Source organism: Triticum urartu, chromosome 6A, assembly GCF_056163025.1.
Source record: "Triticum urartu cultivar PI428250 chromosome 6A, HENAU_Tu73, whole genome shotgun sequence".
NCBI classification, from domain to species: domain Eukaryota; kingdom Viridiplantae; phylum Streptophyta; class Magnoliopsida; order Poales; family Poaceae; genus Triticum; species Triticum urartu.
Window position 1 is genome coordinate 125,393,915 of NC_141878.1, and position 17,822 is coordinate 125,411,736.

Genomic DNA, 17,822 nt, shown 5'->3' on the forward strand with positions numbered 1-17,822 from the left:
TCCTGATGCATGTCTTACAAGATGTTGAGCATGTCATTGCACTCAAACTAGCTTTCCGCAAAAATTTACCTATATCATGCAATGTTGTACCTTGAACCAAAACATGGGTTGCTTGCAAGTACAATGAAAGTACTCATTGGCTTGCTACTGGTTATTTAATTGGCCAGGCATGGAAGAACAGGAGTTCGAAGAAGAGTTCTTTGAAGACGAACATGCGAACTAGGACGTTTCCCAGTCATAATGCCTATAGGGTTAAGGCAGATGGCATGGGTTCTACTTATCGACGAAGATTCCGCTGCTTGTGTTTCATTTGATGTTTAGCCCTTAAGGCTTTATCAATGTAATACTTGACCATAATGGTCATAATTTGTGTTATACGGTATGTATGGATGTAAGACTCTTGTTATTCAGCTTCTGTGTGTTCAGTGAGCATTGATCTCTGGGATCACTGTACACGTGCATTCGGTGATCTCGACTTATGAGTCGGGGTCCCCACAGAGCTGGTATCAGAGCCATCCTGACTATAGGAAGCCTTAGTTAGCATGGGCGTTAGTTAGATTGGGACCGTCTAAACTTCTCTTCTAAAGCTTACCCCACCCAAGATATATTTCCCTTATTGACCTCTCCCATTCAACCTTTGAGATGGCTGCTGTACCTGAAGACTTCCTGACCACAGGATTTCCCGTGCTTCTCGAGGATAGCCTCAAGAAGTGCCAGTTTCACCAAGCCCCCATTTTCACCTACCATGAGCATTGGATCAATGACACCGAGATGGAGTATCATGTGGAAGTGATCGTAAAGGCTAATGACTCTCCAACAAGCTGGTTCTTCGGGGGACCCCAGATGGCAACACTAGTTCTTGCCGTCGAGACAGCAACCCTCAAGGCACTCATCCGCCTCCGAGACCTTGTTCCAAAGATGGCAGACGAGTTGGCAACTCGCTTCTTGCCTTGTCGGAAGGAAGGTGAGGATGAGAGCAGTGCACCAGCTCCACCATTAGAAGAAGGACTTCCACTCCGATTCCAGACCTACTTCAGCCTTTGAGCCGATAGTTTGGCACAACACTTGGCCTCTGAATCAATGGAACTCTGAAAGGAACTTCATGAGACCAAGGCACTTCTTCTTCAAGCACAAGGGAAGACGGATAGGATCAAGAATGAAGGTGCTCCCCCTAGACAACCCGCAATCGCAAACAGAGGCGGAAGACCCCCAAGGAATGGAGAACCACCACAGCAACACCGGATGAGCGCAAAGGAATACCGCAAGCTCTTCGCACCACCGTCAAAGCAATGCCGTGTTGATCTCCTCCACTCCCCCACCCCTTCAACTGAAGAGAAAAGTCAGGCCACCGATGACGAGGAGGAAGACCCAGAAGAGCCAGACTACGCGACCGAGCATTCCACCACTTAGGCATCATTCGCAAACCGGATATACCCATTAGTAACCCCTACGGTAGGATAGGTCGTGTACCCCTATGCGAAGTCGAGTCCTTGTAATGGTTCATATGAAACCATGTAGTATTGTGTTTGCTTTTGATGTGTCTGATGGACGTCATACTTTCCTTCAGGAACTTGTAAGTGACTACATCACCCATTTGGATTTTAATGAATGTGTTTGGCCTTTTGGCCCTTGCATGAAAACAATTAGTGTCATACCAACCCCCTTACTTGGCGTCCCATCTATATTGCTTTCCCCATCTTTCCCAATCATGAGACCTTGACCGCTCCAACAGGATGCCTGTTGTAAATCATACTGGTACCTCCACCCAGTAGCAAGAAGCCGGAGAAGGAGCCAGTCAAGACCAAACCCAAGGACAAACTCCACCACCGCCACCACCTCCAAGCATGGACATGGCTCAGCTTCTCCAAGCCTTCCGAGAGGAACACCAAGCCAACACCGCGGCCCTCTAGATGCTTGCTCAGGCTGTCAATCGCCAGCCGGTGTGAAACGGCAATGGACGTTCCACGTTGGTGGAGTTCAAGAAGCATGCACCACCCACCTTCATTGAGACCGCTGAACCCCTGGATGCAGACGACTGGGTCCGCACCAATGAGGATCTATTGGAACTAGTCAGATGCACTGAGGATCGTGAGAAGGTGGCATATGCTGCTCACTATCTCGGGGGAACTGCTAGAGCTTGGTGGGATGGATTCAAGGGCATGCATGTTGAGCGAAACATCACTTGCAATGACTTCAGGGAAGAATTCCGCAAGGCCCACATTCCCTCCGGAATCATGGCCATCAAGAAGCGTGAGTTCCGAGCCCTAAAGCAAGGTAGTAGCACTGTCAAGGAGTACATGCAGAAGTTCAGTGTCCTCTCAAGGTATGCCCCTGAAGATGTCGGCACTGATGCTGCCAAAAGGGAGCGCTTCATGGAAGGCCTTAACCAGACTCTGCAGTACTCACTTGTTGTGTGTGACTGCCCGACATTTCCTGATCTGGTGAACAAGGCACTCATGCTTGAGGACAAGCGACGTGCTTTGGATGATACCCGTAAGCGCAAGATGGTCAGCAAGGGTAGCTCCAGCAACCAGAAGCCTCGCCCGTGGCACCCAGCCCCGGTCAAGCCAACCTATCAGGAGCCAAGAGCTCCCGCACCCTGCACCAACTATCCACCTCAGCAGTATGCCAACCCCAGGCCAGCTTACAACAACCCCAATAACAATGCCGGCAAGAGCAGCAACCCCAATCAAGTCACTTGTTTCGGATGTGGTCAGGCAGGACACTACTCCAAGTATTGCCCCAAAAAGAAGCCCGGCGCCTCGCGCCCCAATGCGCAGAACCCAGGACAAGGCCGTGGGATGCCACCAAGGAACCAAGCTCCCCGCAACCTGCCCAACAACGGCAAGGGTCGTGTGAATCATGTCACTGCAGAAGAAGCCCAGGAAGACCCAGACGTCGTGCTGGGTACGTTCCTTGTCAACTCAGCACCTGCAACTGTCTTGTTTGATTCTGGAGCCACGCATTCATTTGTCACCCAAAAGTTTGCATTAAAAAGTGGCATGACCCCTACACCCCTGAATAACCCTATGGTGGTACAAACCCCCGGAGCAGAGATGAGAGCCAAGATAGGATGTAAAGGAGTCGGGATTGTCATTAATGGGGTAGACTTCCAAGCAGACCTTATCATCTTAAGATCGCAAGGCTTGGATGTGATCTTAGGAATGGATTGGCTCATCAAGCACCAAGGCTTGTTAGATTGTGCCAACCGGACCGTCACTGTGACCAATGACCAAGGAGTAAAAGTTAAATTTGCCTGCAACCCCTCCTTTGCTCAAGCCAACCAAGTCAACTCTCTGTTAGAAGTTGGATTGGAGCAAGTGCCGGTAGTATGCGAATACCTCGATGTCTTTCCTGATGAGCTACTGGGAATGCCTCCTGACCGAGACATTGAGTTCATCATCGAACTCATACCCGGAGCGGGACCCATCTATAAGAAGCCTTATAGAATGGGATCGGAAGAGTTATCAGAGTTCAAGAAGCAACTGGAAGAGCAGTTGAGGAAGGGATTTATCCGCCCTAGTGCCTCCCCTTGGGCATCACCTGTTCTGTTTGTGGCAAAGGACGGTACCATCCTCTTATGCATTGACTACCGCTCCCTCAATGAAGTTACAATAAAGAACAAGTATCCACTTCCCAAGATTGAAGATCTGTTTGATCAACTCAATGGGGCCAAGGTGTTCTCCAAGATTGATCTCAGATCTGGGTACTACCAGCTGAAAATCAGACCCCAAGATATTCCGAAGATGGCATTTGTAACCAGATATGGCCTGTATGAGTGCATGGTCATGTCCTTTGGATTGACCAATGCCCCAGCTTACTTCGTGTATCTCATGAATAAGGTCTTCATGGAATATTTGGACAAGTTTGTCGTTGTCTTCATTGATGACATTCTTGTCTTCTCGAAGACAAAAGAAGAGCACGAGCAACACTTGAGGATGGTCCTAGACAAGCTTCGAGAGCACCAACTATATGCCAAGTTCAGCAAGTGCGAATTTTGGCTGCACGAAGTTGGATTCTTGGGTCATGTTTTGACTGAAGAAGGATTTTCGGTCGATCCCACTAAGATTGAAGCCATAACTGAATGGCAATCCCCAAGCAATGTGAAGGAAGTCAGAAGCTTCCTCGGACTCGCAGGATATTACCGCAAGTTCGTTGAAGGATTCTCAAGCATTGCACGACCCATGACTTAGCTCTTGAAGAAGGACAATAAGTTTGAATGGACGCCGAAGTGTGAAGAAAGCTTCCAGGAGCTGAAGAAGAGATTGACCACCACCCCAGTTCTGGCCACACCAGATATACACAAGGAGTTTGTGATATATTGTGATGCATCAAGAACCGGACTGGGAGGTGTTCTGATGCAAGAAGGCAGAGTCGTAGCTTACCTTTCAAGGCAACTACGGCCTCATGAAGAGAACTATGCTACTCATGACCTTGAGTTGGCGGCTGTAGTTCATGCCCTGAAAACATGGCAACATTACCTCCTAGGGAAGCGGTGTGAGATATACACGGATCACAAAAGTCTGAAGTATATTTTCACTCAGAAGGAATTGAACATGAGGCAGAGAAGGTGGCTAGAGTTGATCAAGGATTATGACCTCAGTGTTTAATACCACCCTGGAAAGGCTAATGTGGTAGCAGATGCATTAAGCAGGAAGGCTTGTTCCTTGAATGCTATGCTTAAGGAAAGGCTACCCGCCTTGTATGAAGAACTTGAAAGCTTCGGGTTGGAACTGGTTGCACCAGGATTCTTAGCCAACCTTGAAGTCAAGCCTACCCTGATGGATGATATTAAGGAAGCTCAGAAGGGGCACGGAAGTATTGAAGGCATCAAGAGGAAGACCAAGGCAGGCAAGGCCCCAGGATTCTCAGAGGATGAGCAAGGAATCGTGTGGTTTGGGAATCGCATTTGCGTACCCAACAAGATTGAGCTCAAGTAATTGATCTTGCAAGAAGCTCATGACACCCCGTATTCCATCCACCCCGGAGGAACCAAGATGTATCAAGACCTGAAGGAAAGATTCTGGTGGCATGGCATGAAAAGGGAGATTGCCACCTATGTTGCAAACTGTGATGTATGCCAAAGGGTCAAAGCTGAATATCAGCGACCTGCTGGATTGCTCCAACCACTCAAGGTTCCCGAGTGGAAATGGGATAAAGTCGGAATGGATTTCATCACTGGACTACCTAGGTCAAACAAGGGACATGACTCCATCTGGGTCATAGTCGATTATTTGACTAAAGTAGCCCATTTCATTCCTGTGAAGACTACCTATGATGGCAACCAGCTAGCGACTCTATACATCAACAGAATCGTAAGCCTTCATGGTGTTCCCAAGGAGATTTTGTTAGATCGAGGAACCCAGTTTACCTCAAGGTTCTGGAAGAAGTTCCAAGAGGCCATGGGGACCAAGTTGTCCTTCAGCACTGCTTTCCACCCACAGACCGGAGGTCAGACAGAACGAGTGAATCAGATACTCGAAGACATGCTCCGAGCCTGTGTCTTAGCATATGGAGCTAGGTGGGAAGATTGCCTCCCTTTTGTCGAGTTCTCCTACAACAACAGTTATCAATCAAGCCTCCAGATGGCACCATTTGAGGTATTTTACGGTCGGAAGTGCCGCACACCCCTCAATTGGTCAGAAACCGGAAAAGGACTAGTATTTGGGCCTGAAATCCTCCGTGAAGCAGAAGAGCAAGTTCAGCTAGTCAGAGAACAACTGAAGACCGCTAAGTCCAGACAGAAGAGCTATGCTGACACCCGTCGCCGACAAGTAGACTTCCAAGTCGGAGACCATGTTTACCTGCGAGTAACTCCTCTTAAGGGAACCAAGCGTTTCCACGTTAAGGGAAAACTCGCACCATGATTTATCGGCCCCTTCGAGATCACCGCACGACGTGGAGAAGTGGCTTACCAGTTGGAACTGCCGCCTAAACTATCTGATGTACACAACGTATTCCATGTGTCACAACTCCAGAAGTGTCTCCAAGTTCCAGACAAACCTAATCTTTACAAGGACGTCGATCACCAAGCCATTGACCTTCAGCCTGATTTGACCTACCGCGAGAGACCCATCTGCATTATGGATGAGGCTGAGCGACGCACTCGAAGCCGCACTATCAAGTACTTCAAGGTCCCGTGGAGCAACCACGCTGAAGCAGAAGAAACCTGGGAACGTGAAGACTACCTTAGATCCGAGTTTCCATATCTCTTTAAAGCCTAGTTTAGGAATCTCAGGGACGAGATTCTTGTAAGGGGGGTAGGTCTGTCACACCCTGCATTTTGTAACTCTTCATTTGCATTATTAAAGCATGAAAATTTGGACCAACAAAAACTTTTGCATTATTTGGCTTTTATTTGGAGTTGGTTTTCTCTCTGTGTTTTTTTTCAAGTGCTCTTTAAAGTCAACTACTCCACCTTCTGTACTTCATCTCCTTGCCCAAACTTCTGCCCAATGATCATGCCATGTGTATAGTACAATATAATATTTTCTTACAAAAACAATTTGGCCAAATAGTATTTTCAAAAATTAGTTTTCCAAAAAACCCCTAGATTGAGATTTGCACTACAAGTACCTGATTTGGGGTATGAAAAGTATTTCAAAAGGTAGATTTGAAACCTATTAGATATAGGATTCCCATAAACCCCAAAAATATAATTTTAAAAGTTATTTTCCTATTTTATTTAAAAGCTTTTTCTAAAGGCCAGAAATGGTCTTTAATAAGAAAAAATTATTTTATTATTTTAAAAATATTTGACAAAAAATCAGGGAAACTCACTCGGCATATATTTCCCATATATAAGAGTTTCAACACATGTTCATGTTCAAAATATTGGACAAAACCTCCCAAAACCATTTCTGCTCATTTCAAGGATTTGAAATATTTCTACAGGAAATATTTCCATAAAAATCCAAGAAAAATCCAGCAAGTCACAAATGCATATTGTGATGATCTTGCAAAGCTTCACTTCAATCAAGGTCATTTTGGTCCACCAAAATGCCCCATAACCCTTTCTGTTCAGAACCTAATTTGAGCAAGTTTGTACTACCAACTTTCTCTCCTTGACCTCAACTTTTGTGAGCATGTTCATATGACCAAATGAGGCCACTACACCAAGTAGTGCATCAAGGAGAAGTGTTATGCTCAACTAGATCTACACAAGTCCATTTCTGCTCATTTCTAGGGTTTACAAAAGTTGCATTGGCAACTTTGCACAAATAAGCTCCAAATTGGTGGAAGGCCCTAATTATATGTGTCATTTCACCCTGTGGAGTATCATGGCAATTGGAAATATTTTGCTTGCCAAAACCCTTATCAAACACCTTCTGCCACTTTTCAAAAATCCCCATTTTGACCACTAAAACTATTCTCCTTAAGCTCAACTTTTTACCACAGCCCCTCCTAGTCCCCTTTCACCTCCAGTAACAATGGCAAGTCCACAACTCCATTATTGGATGGGTAAAACCCCACTTTCTCTCTTTGGACAGCCCATTTGCACACTTCTTCTTCCTCCCTCCTCACTCCAGTGGCCATCCATGGCGTCCAATGCACCACCCCATTTCTTTACTCGCTCCTAGACCTGCTAGACACCAAAAGACGCGCTCACCATGCATAAAGAATGGCCATGCCGGCCATTTGGGCGCTCTGGAGCGCGCTACAGTGCGCTCCCGCACTGTAGCCGCCCCCGTCCAACCACCTCCGGCCACCTCGGGCCTCCCCCGCGTGCCTGCCGATGCGCCTCGGCGTCCGCAGCACGCTACATGGTCGGGCCCCTCCTCTCTCCTCCTCCCCGCGCCTCCGCGCTAGCGAACAGAGGCCGCCCGAGCACGCCAATGGAGCAGCTCACACGCGTGCGTCTCTGACCTCTCCCCGCTCTCTCCCTTAGCTCCCCTAGGCGTAGTCCACGCCCAGGAACACCCCAGACACGGTGCCAGCTCCTCCCGAGCCCTGCAGCGACGAGCGTGAGCTCGCCGGCGCACGGGTCTACAGGACCTCACCGCTCGCCTATTTAAAGGCCTCCCCGAGCCCTTCTCTCCTCACCACTCGCTCTCTGCACCACCAAACCCTCCCCCTGCACCCCCAGTTCCTCTCCAGAGCCGCCCGAGCTCGAGATCGAGCTCGAGCTCCACCGCTTCGGCTTGTCGGAGTCCGCAAGGTACAGGCCTCCCCCGCTCCTCCTCTGCCCCGATCTGAAACCGCCTCCTCCCACTGATCATTTCCCCTCTCTCCCCCGCCTCGTTTGCAGTCGGAGTCGACCGGAACGACCACCAGCCGAAGCCTCTCCACCGCGAGACCTCGTCGCCGGCAAGCCAGGCAACTCCGGTGACGTCCACCACCTCCACCCGAACGGCGACACGACACTGAGCCCAGCCGTGCCCTCGCCCGACCTCGCCGTGCCCTGCATCGTTACCGGTGACCTCGCCAGCCGCCTGGACTCGGGGTTAGGGATGACAGGCGGGCCCCGCCTGTCAGCCTCTCCCCTCCATCGCCCCCCTCTCTCTCACTGACGCCTGGGCCCCGCCCGTCAGGTTTAAACCTGGCGCGCGCGCGTGCACCAGTGCGCTGGGCCGCCTCTCTGGCTGGGCCTACTGCGCTGCGGCTGTTCTGGCCCAGCAGGCACAGAGCTCCTTCCCCTTTTTCTTTTTCTGGATACTTGCAAAAATTCCACAGGATTATATATTAATCCAAATGCAATAATTTCAGTTGCTAAAATCTTGTAAAAATCCCACCTATTTAATGGTGCAACTTTCATTCAAATCCAACCAACTTTTATGTACTGTTCAAACTTAAATTCAAATTTGAGTAGTTTAATCTCTGTTTGGAAATCCATATCCCCTCTTATACAACTCCAAATACAAAACTAGGAATTTTCCCCTTCTTAGTTTTCAACCTAGTACTTAACAAAATTAGTTGACATTTTTCTAAGCACTTTGTTTTTTCTGTTTTATTATTGCCTTATTTTTCTCGTTATTATTTTGCGACGATAGATTGCGTTGCTAACGAAGGAGTTGGACCAGAAGACTTTGAAGACCCAGAAGACTTTGTTGAGCTAGGCAAGCAGCCCTTTGACCATGTCTATGAAACCCTTTTTATGCATTTCATATAGCACCTTTTTATTGATGCATCGGAATCATGATGAGAGGGTAGCCACTTTGGTGGGTTGCCTTCATTTCCTCCTTGTTGATACTTGCATTGTGCATGACCCTACCTCCTTATGAGGGTTATGCCGGTGGGAATAGATAGGATGCTAAGTAGTGCTACGCAAAAGGGACGGGTATATGCATGGTGATGGAGACAAAGTATTTTCAAAAGGACCTTTCAAAAACCCCGTCGGGTGCCACTTATGCCCGAGGGAGATAATGAGATGGGTAACCACTTGATGATGAAGTGGTGTACCGAGGCAAGGGTGTGTGTTGTTTTCGAAAATGGATTAGATTTAAGATTTGTCGACTGTCCCAACCTTACATGCGCAACCACTCTACCCTTATATGGGAAAGGGCATTATTGATTACCTAGGCCGATACTAGCTTGGAGACCACATTACTAGTGACGGGGGAGTTGTTGTTGCGCTCTCTCGGGACGTGGTCGTGCCAGGTAGGGCGGCCATGACTGTTTTCACAGGGCACCGGATACACCGTTGTGTCCCCTCTCGGATGTTACGATCTCGAGTGAGTCTCGTATGATGTATATCGAGGGGATACGGAACAACGAGTGGACTCCTTGTTAGTGTCGTCTAGGGAAAGATAGTGATTGGGTGCTTACCCCGGGTACTTGAGGTACCGCGGGTCGTGGATGACACGAAAGTTCCCCGGATCTTGTGGGTAAAGTGTGCAACCTCTATAGAGTGTAAAACTATTCGAATAGCCGTGTCCACGGTCAAGGACAGTTGGGCGCTGCTGCTTAAACTACGTCCACATGTTTACAAACCAGTGTGAGTGTTCGGATAAGTGGGAAGAACTACTTGGGTCAAGTCAAAGGACTTGACATGATTGAGTTGGGTTGGTGCCCACTCTTTTTATGTTGATATCTGTAACCTGTCCTCATGGTTAATTGAATTCTCCTGATGCATGTCTTACAAGATGTTGAGCATGTCATTGCACTCAAACTAGCTTTCCGCAAAAATTTACCTATATCATGCAATGTTGTACCTTGAACCAAAACATGGGTTGCTTGCGAGTACATTCAAAGTACTCATTGGCTTGCCACTGGTTATTTAATTGGCCAGGCATGGAAGAACAAGAGTTCGAAGAAGAGTTCTTTGAAGACGAACATGCGAACTAGGACGTTTCCCAGTCATAATGCCTGTAGGGTTAAGGTAGATGGCATGGGTTCTACTTATCGACGAAGATTCCGCTGCTTGTGTTTCATTTGATGTTCAGCCCTTAAGGCTTTATCAATGTAAGACTTGACCATAATGGTCATAATTTGTGTAAGACGGTATGTATGGATGTAAGACTCTTGTTATTCAGCTTCTATGTGTTCAGTGAGCATTGATCTCTTGGATCACTGTACACGTGCATTCGGTGATCTCGACTTATGAGTCGGGGTCCCCACACAGCCGAATCGCCGAAAGGTTCCATCCGAGTTGATAAAGAGTTCTGACTTAGATTATGAGATATTCCGGGCGGATTATCAGAAAGTTCCGGTTCAAATAGTTCCGAATTATCAAAGGTTCAGGATTATCAAAAAGTTCCGGTTCCAGAAGTTTCGGCTCAAAAAGTTCTGGCCGGATTATCAAGAGGTTCCGGTTTAAAAGTTCCAGATTATCAAAAGTTCTGGCCAGGTTATCAAGAGGTTCTGGCTGAAAATCATAATAATTCCGGATTATCAAAGAGTTCCGGCCGGACTATCAAAAAGTTCCAGTTCAAAAGCTTAGGGTCATCTATTATTACTGGCAGTAGTGATATGCCCATCCAGGCCATTGCTGGGCCTCCATATATGAGTTGATTTATGGACCACGCAAAGATCATCTGGCATTCAGATGATATTCGTCTAAATTTATTATATTAGCACATATTGTTTTTATCAAAGAACAGTTTATGTTTGCCTTGGTCTGCAATATTGTTTGTGTAGGACAATTATTCATGACAAGAATGATTGTTATGTTACAGATATAAAGATTGCGCCAATATTATCAAGCGCCGGCATCCAACCATACCGCATTGTTCCACCTCTGTGGCTAAGTCTACAATGACAAGCACCAATTCCAGTTCACCCGTCTGTGCCGGTTTATAACACCACAGATAACTCACTCGCAACCGACTCTCCTACACGCACCGGCTTACAACACCGTGACCGACTTATCTGTCCATGCCACTTCGGATGTTGCGGTCGTCTTTGCTGTCCGTCTCTCGCGGCCTGGTCTACATCAACATACCGGGCCGCACCTGTCTGCATGAGCTGTTTTTTGAGTATGAGCAAGTCACAGCTTGGATAGCCCGGTTTTCTTTCAACAAATTGGAGGCATATTATCATATATTATCAACCGCCGTCTGGACTGGATGACTCAATGGGCAGGCGCACAAGTCGCCGCCACTACAGTTTGGTTAAACTTCAAATAGCCAGTTGGAAGGAACCATTGGCCGAGTTGCTGACACGGCTCATACAGGATCATTTATAACCCGCCACAATCATCTCAACCTTCTATGGATTCACATCGTGCTATCAACACCAATGATATACAACATATGCCGGTTTATATCACTGTCAAATATGGAGAATCTCAAGCCAACTCCTCGAGTCACCTTGAGACTCGGGGGCTACGATGACATGACTCAGAAAATCTTGCCAGTTTCAGCAAATTTAAGAACCCCAGGACGATGGAGGGAAAGATAACCCGGTTCCAGAGGCTACTGTTATATTGATGAAAATTTAAAGGCCGTCAGAAAATTTCCGGCTTAGAAAGTATATGACAGTTACAAAATCCCAGCTCAATGAAGAAGTTCTGGGTCATCAGAAAGGATTCCGGTTTAAAATCCGGCTCAAGGGAAGTCAGTCTCACTGAAGCTCTCAAATATCCGGTTTACAATCCGGTTCAAGGGAAATCTGTCTCCCACAAAGCTCTGAAGCTCTCAAATCCGGTTTAAGAATTTCCGGTTCAAAAAGAATGAATTTCTCGCAAGTTGGAGTTTGAAGGCCGTTAGAAAATTTCCGGCTGAAAATGAAGATTCCAGTTTAAAATCTGGTTCAATGAAAAGATGTCTCCCAAACAGCTTTCAAGCTCTCAATATCCAGTTCAAACTCCCGGTTCAAGAAGAATTTATGTCTTGCAAAAAGTTAAAGGATGCCTAAGAGGACCTGTTGCCATGATGCGCGTTTCAAACATGGGTATCCTGCCTTATTGGTTTATCATATTATTGATCACTTGGGGGCTTGCTGTTCAAACATAGGTGTCGGTGTCAAAACCGGCGGATCTCGGGTAGGGGGTCCCGAACTGTGCGTCTAGGCCGAATGGTAACAGGAGGCAAGGGACACGAAGTTTTACCCAGGTTCGGGCCCTCTTGATGGAGGTAAAACCCTACATCCTGCTTGATTAATATTGATGATATGGGTGTTACAAGAGTAGATCTACCACGACATCAGAGAGGCTAAACCCTAGAAGCTAGCCTATGGTATGATTGTATGTTGTGATTGTTGTCCTACGGACTAAAACCCTTCGGTTTATATAGACACCGGAGAGGGCTAGGGTTACACAAGGTCGGTTACAAAGGAGGAGATATCCATATACGTGTTGCCTAGCTTTCCTTCCACGCCAAGTAGAGTCCCATCCGGACACGAGACGAAGTCTTCAATCTTGTATCTTCATAATCTAACAGTCCAGCCAATGGAGATAGTCCGGCTGCCCGGAGACCCCCTAATCTAGGACACCCTCAATAGGTGTACTCACCAAAGAGAACATAGCGTTGCTACGCTCTTGATCTGGCTATCAAGCCAATATTATCATAAGAGCAAATCTCTGGTTACTTCGGTAATCCGGCTATCAAGCCAATATTATCATAAGAGCACAGCTCTGGTTACTTCGGTAATCCGGCTATCAAGCCAATATTATCATCAGGGGCCAAAGAGAGTCTGTTGCACAGCACAACTCAAACATAGGCACCCGTTGAGCATTGCTCAAAATATTGCTCGGGGGATCTTTGCTTCTCAAAGAACAAAGAGTCTACACCCTTGTAATAGGCTATCAAGCTAGGCTTGGAAGCCAGGTGTATTCACCTAAAACCCTGGGTTATCCTGCCTTCTTTAAGTAAGCCACTCCGTCCAGGTAAACCCGGTATGACCCGCCGAACGTTTGACAAGTCAATCTCATAGACCCTGAACTTGTCAAAGTTAAAACGATGATTGGTTAATGATTGAGGTCCATCTTAAGAGGCTTTGTAAAATGGTTTAACTAAGTGGCATGACTGCCCATGAAAAGCCTCGATTTTGGGCCTGGCAGCCCATGAAAATCCTCACATGTTCTTTTTATGCTTTTATTTCCCAAGTTTTTTCTCCTTTGATGAGGTTTATAATATCTTACGATAAATCGGTGTTTATTGACCCAGCTTGGATTTCAACTACAAGTTGTCAGTACATGATCAGTTATAATCCGACACTTATTGACCCGGTCTGGTTTCGACTATAAGTCGCCAGTGTTATGTATGGATAATCCGGTGTTTTTTACAACCCGGTACGGTTTTATCATAAACCGACAAAATATGGAAGGAGTTAACAGTACTCAAGATTGGGGTTATCACCCTTACTACAAAAAGTTGGTAAACCAATGATGTGATTCACCCTTACTGGTTGAATAAAGCATGATTATAAATCACCGGTGTTTATTAACCCGGCCTGGCTTTCGAATATAAGTCGCTAGTATGATGATAAATTATCCAGTGTTTATTAACCCGGACTGGCTTGGGATTATAAGTTGCCAGTATATATTTGGATTGTGCCATTGGAATCATGTGCTCATAAATCATTGGACTATTATTCAAATCTTCAAATAGCCAACATGACTGGATTTTATTATGGTTATCAGTAACCAGTATATGATTAAGGTTTTCAAAGTTGCTTTAGCGCAATGGCTGTTATATTATCAATGCATATGATTTATTCTACAATTGAAGGAATAGTCCCGAGTCGCTGTAGGCTTACGACCTGACACTTGGGGGCTACATTATTTATGTTGAGATTATATCAAATATGCAAGTCTCATGTCGCTGCAAGCATGCACCATGACACTTGGGGGATAATGCAAAGTCATTTTTTGGCCTTATTGAATACCCGACTCATCACATCATAATGAGCCGGCCCTTGGGGGCTACCAATTGCTCCTATCAATGATTCAAGGTACACAAGTCTTAATCCATTATATTCAAGGGTCTACTACTTAGTTGGTAAAGCACAAAGCTCTTAACCTTGTGGAGGTGGGTTCAAGCCCCATGGTGGAGTTACATCATATGATGTTATTTTCAATGAAGCATGATTATATTTATAAAGTCCCTGCTCATTATTGCATAATGACCCGGCCCTTGGGGGCTACACTGGTTGAAGTCTTTTGAGCATCAGGCAATTACAAGTCCCAGGTTGCTGCAAGCATGACAACCCGACACTTGGGGGCTACATAATATGGAGTGTTCATTTTTTACAAAGTGACTGGGATGAACAACATGGATTTCTTCTTAAGTGGCAGTATTTATATTGAAGCAAGTCTTAAGCCATCACTTTGTTCTGCTCAAGACTTGGGGGCTATTGGAAATATGGATATAAGGGAGAAAAATCTTCAAATTCTCACTTTTGAACAAACCAGATTGACCCGGTGTCTACAACAATCATAACCCGACGTCATCAATAATCATGAACCGGTGTTGGCAACAATCATAACCCGGCGTTGGCAACAATCATAACCCAGAATTATCAGTTTTATAACTGGCGATTTTTGAAATCATAGCTTGGCAAGTTCTACATTTTCAAGCCGACTGAATATCAGTTGAATATTTGAAGACCAATATTTTGGTCAAGTCAGAGCATTCAAGGCCAAATCAAATGGATTTTTTATTTACAATATTTCTTCTATAAGAACATTGATTATGAAGCTGGTCTACTGACCTGGATTTTCTAGAAGGAGGAAATGACAAGGACTTAAGGATGATTAGGTGCCGGTTTACAAGAATTCCTAACCCAGAGCACAAACTGTCAAATTTGTTCTCGTGTTTATTTTGCAGCATAAGTTTACCATGCATAAATATAAGCTAAACTTGGGGGCTAATTTCGGGGATATACCCTGCGGCTTAACCCGGCTGGAAGTATAACCCGGCCGGACTTGGCGATTCACTGGCGACCCGCACTGACCAGACGGTTTACAAGCAACCTTCCTGAACATTATGACTCACTGGTAACCTGGCTGGCGGGACAGATGGATGACAAGGCCCAAGGCCGAGAAGGCCAGTTTATGTTAATGGTGGGTCGGTTTAAGAGGAAAGGCATGAGGAACATTTACCTTACAAGGAGTTAAGACTTGGACTTGTATCCGGTTTGTATTAGAAGGTAGACTAGTCCTAATCCTAATAGGACTCCACATGTAACCTATCGTGGAATTGTCATGGCAGATGTCCTAGCAAAAGGACTTACTCGTAGGGCCATCGCAACTAGGAAGCTTAAAGGGGTTAATAGGGACAAAGGACATGAGAGATTTTATACTAGTTTGGCCCCTTACGATGAAGGTAAAAGCCTACGTCTAGTTGTGTTGATATTGCTGGGGTTTCGATCACCAAGAGGCTAGTTCGCCGGCTTGGTTATCGATTTCTTGTTTTGTTGCCCTAAGCCGCCAACGGGTCGTCACCTTATATACACGGGTTGACGCCTGGTGGCCTACAGAGTCCCGGCCGGCTCATAAAACGTGTCTGGCTCGGTGACTTCTCTTACATGGCTTTCCTTCCAAGCCTTTCTTTACATATGGCGTTTTACAATGTTGGGCCTTTACCCGCCTGGGCTTTAAGCCTTCTACGGGTCTTAATAAACTGTCACTTCAAATATTACTGGGCTTCTTTTGTAACCAACCATTGGGATTGACCCGGCCCCTCCTGGGCGGGTCCTACCTGGTAGTTATATTCCCAACATTAGGCCCCAAGTTGACTTTGAACTTTGTTCTTTGTCAATCTTCAGTACTTAGATAAAATCCATCTTCCTCTCTCTGGAAAAAATTCTGTGATCCACCATGACATCACCTTCTGAAAACACAAAAAACTGTTATGGCGTCATCCCCAACGGATCTTTATCTTTTAATGTCTTCCAAGAATCGAGGCGTCCATTTAGTTGGATTGTCATTATTATGTCTGCCTCGATCTTTGCGCCTGCATGTCTGCTTATCCCTTATAAACAGGCATGACCTGGTCTTTCTCATTCTTCCCTCTCTTCGTCTTCTTCCTCTCTCAACCCCACTGCTGCTCGAGCCCCGCCGCCGTCACCGTATTCCCAGGATGTTCTAATCATTGGAAGCCATTTTGTTGAGCCGGGGAACCCGACCGTGCTAGCTTGGCACACCGCTAAATAGGAGGCCCTAGAAAGACAGAGAGTGCAATTTGATATCTCTCATTATATCCATTTGAATGCCAATGACATATTATCCGGCTATCTCAGCCATGTGCACTCCAGCCGTGACTCAGAAATCGAAACGGTGAAGAAGTTGCAGCTAAAGTATGAGGTAAACTCTTCTAGCTTACTTATATTCTGCCAGCCCCCAAGTCTATAGATTATGATAAAATTTGAATGATCTGTAGACTTATGATATAGGCTAACACTTGACCTTTAGATTTTTCTGAAATCCAATAAAGTAGAATAGACTTCTCCTGTAGTCCCCAAGGGTCGGTTCACTTGATCATAAATGAGCCGATACTTTTAATTTCATAATTGTCTAGTACCGAACCCCATAAATAATGTAATCCAGCTTAATCTTGATAGACTTTTTGAATATTATGCATTAGCCCCCAAGTGCCAAGTGATGTTACTTTGTAAGGTACTTGGGACTTGAAATATATTAGAATCATAAGAAATTGTTTTGGCATACATTATCCCCCAAGTGTCAAGTGGTTTTGCAGTGCAAAGTACTTGAGACTTGAATCTTGACACTTGAATTTTAATTTAAACCTTAACACACCTGTTTATGTTTTGTAGAATGCCTTATCTGAATTGGGTTCGCAATTAACTGACGCCAAGACCCGACTGGCGGAGCAGGAGGCAGAAATCAAGTCTGCTGATTCTAAACTGCAATTAAGTCTGGCTGAGACGGAAAAATTGAGAACCAGCTTTACTGCCAAGAAGAAAACCTGGGCTAAAGAGAAGATGCTGCTGACACAACGCGCCAAAAAAGCTGAAGCAGCTCTTGAGGAGGTTACGACGGAGCTAACCGGATTAAAAGACCGGGTGTCTCAGATGGTTTCTGCCATTTTTGCTACGCCATCTTGTACTGATCTTTTGTACCTTCTTTTGACCCGGAAATACATACCGCTAGCAGACCCTTTGTTTACGAAATATGTGCAGGCCCGCGAAGCAAGAATCTGAGCCAAGACAACGTGACTAAACCGAAGGCAGTCTACACCTTAGTGGAGCAGTTGTACATTGGCGCACAACAGGCACTTGCCGCTATCTCTCCTGCCAATCAAGGACCCAACCGGCTCAGTGATGTCTTGAAAAAGCTATCAATCTTACCCGCCAGGTTCCAAGAAGTCAAACGATCCTTTGCCAGAGCCGGAGCTTTGACTACCCTGAGCCGCTCCAAAGCCTGGGTGCCAGATCTAGACCTGGCGGATGTAGCCAGGGGGGACCCCACCGTGAAGGAAGAC

General features: G+C 46.0%; 1 protein-coding gene across 1 annotated transcript; it reads left to right on the forward strand.

Moving 5' to 3' along the window:
- Positions 1–642: 642 nt before the first annotated feature.
- LOC147964434 (uncharacterized) lies at positions 643–17,541 on the forward strand. Its single transcript, XM_087529973.1, has 5 exons — positions 643–964; positions 2,032–3,865; positions 16,621–16,684; positions 17,155–17,415; positions 17,521–17,541. The coding sequence occupies exons 1-5, from the start codon at positions 643–645 to the stop codon at positions 17,539–17,541; spliced, it is 2,502 nt and encodes an 833-aa protein (XP_087386099.1).
- Positions 17,542–17,822: the final 281 nt, after the last annotated feature.

What these genes read in the sequence shown, in the direction of transcription:
- LOC147964434 (XM_087529973.1), top strand. Translation starts at nt 643, where the DNA reads ATGGCTGCTGTACCTGAAGACTTCCTGACCACAGGATTTCCCGTGCTT. An exon ending in CTTGCCTTGTCGGAAGGAAG is followed by an intron (nt 965 to 2,031) that starts GTGAGGATGAGA and finishes CCCTGGATGCAG; the next exon opens with ACGACTGGGTCCGCACCAAT. An exon ending in AAGACCGGGTGTCTCAGATG is followed by an intron (nt 17,416 to 17,520) that starts GTTTCTGCCATT and finishes AAATATGTGCAG; the next exon opens with GCCCGCGAAGCAAGAATCTG.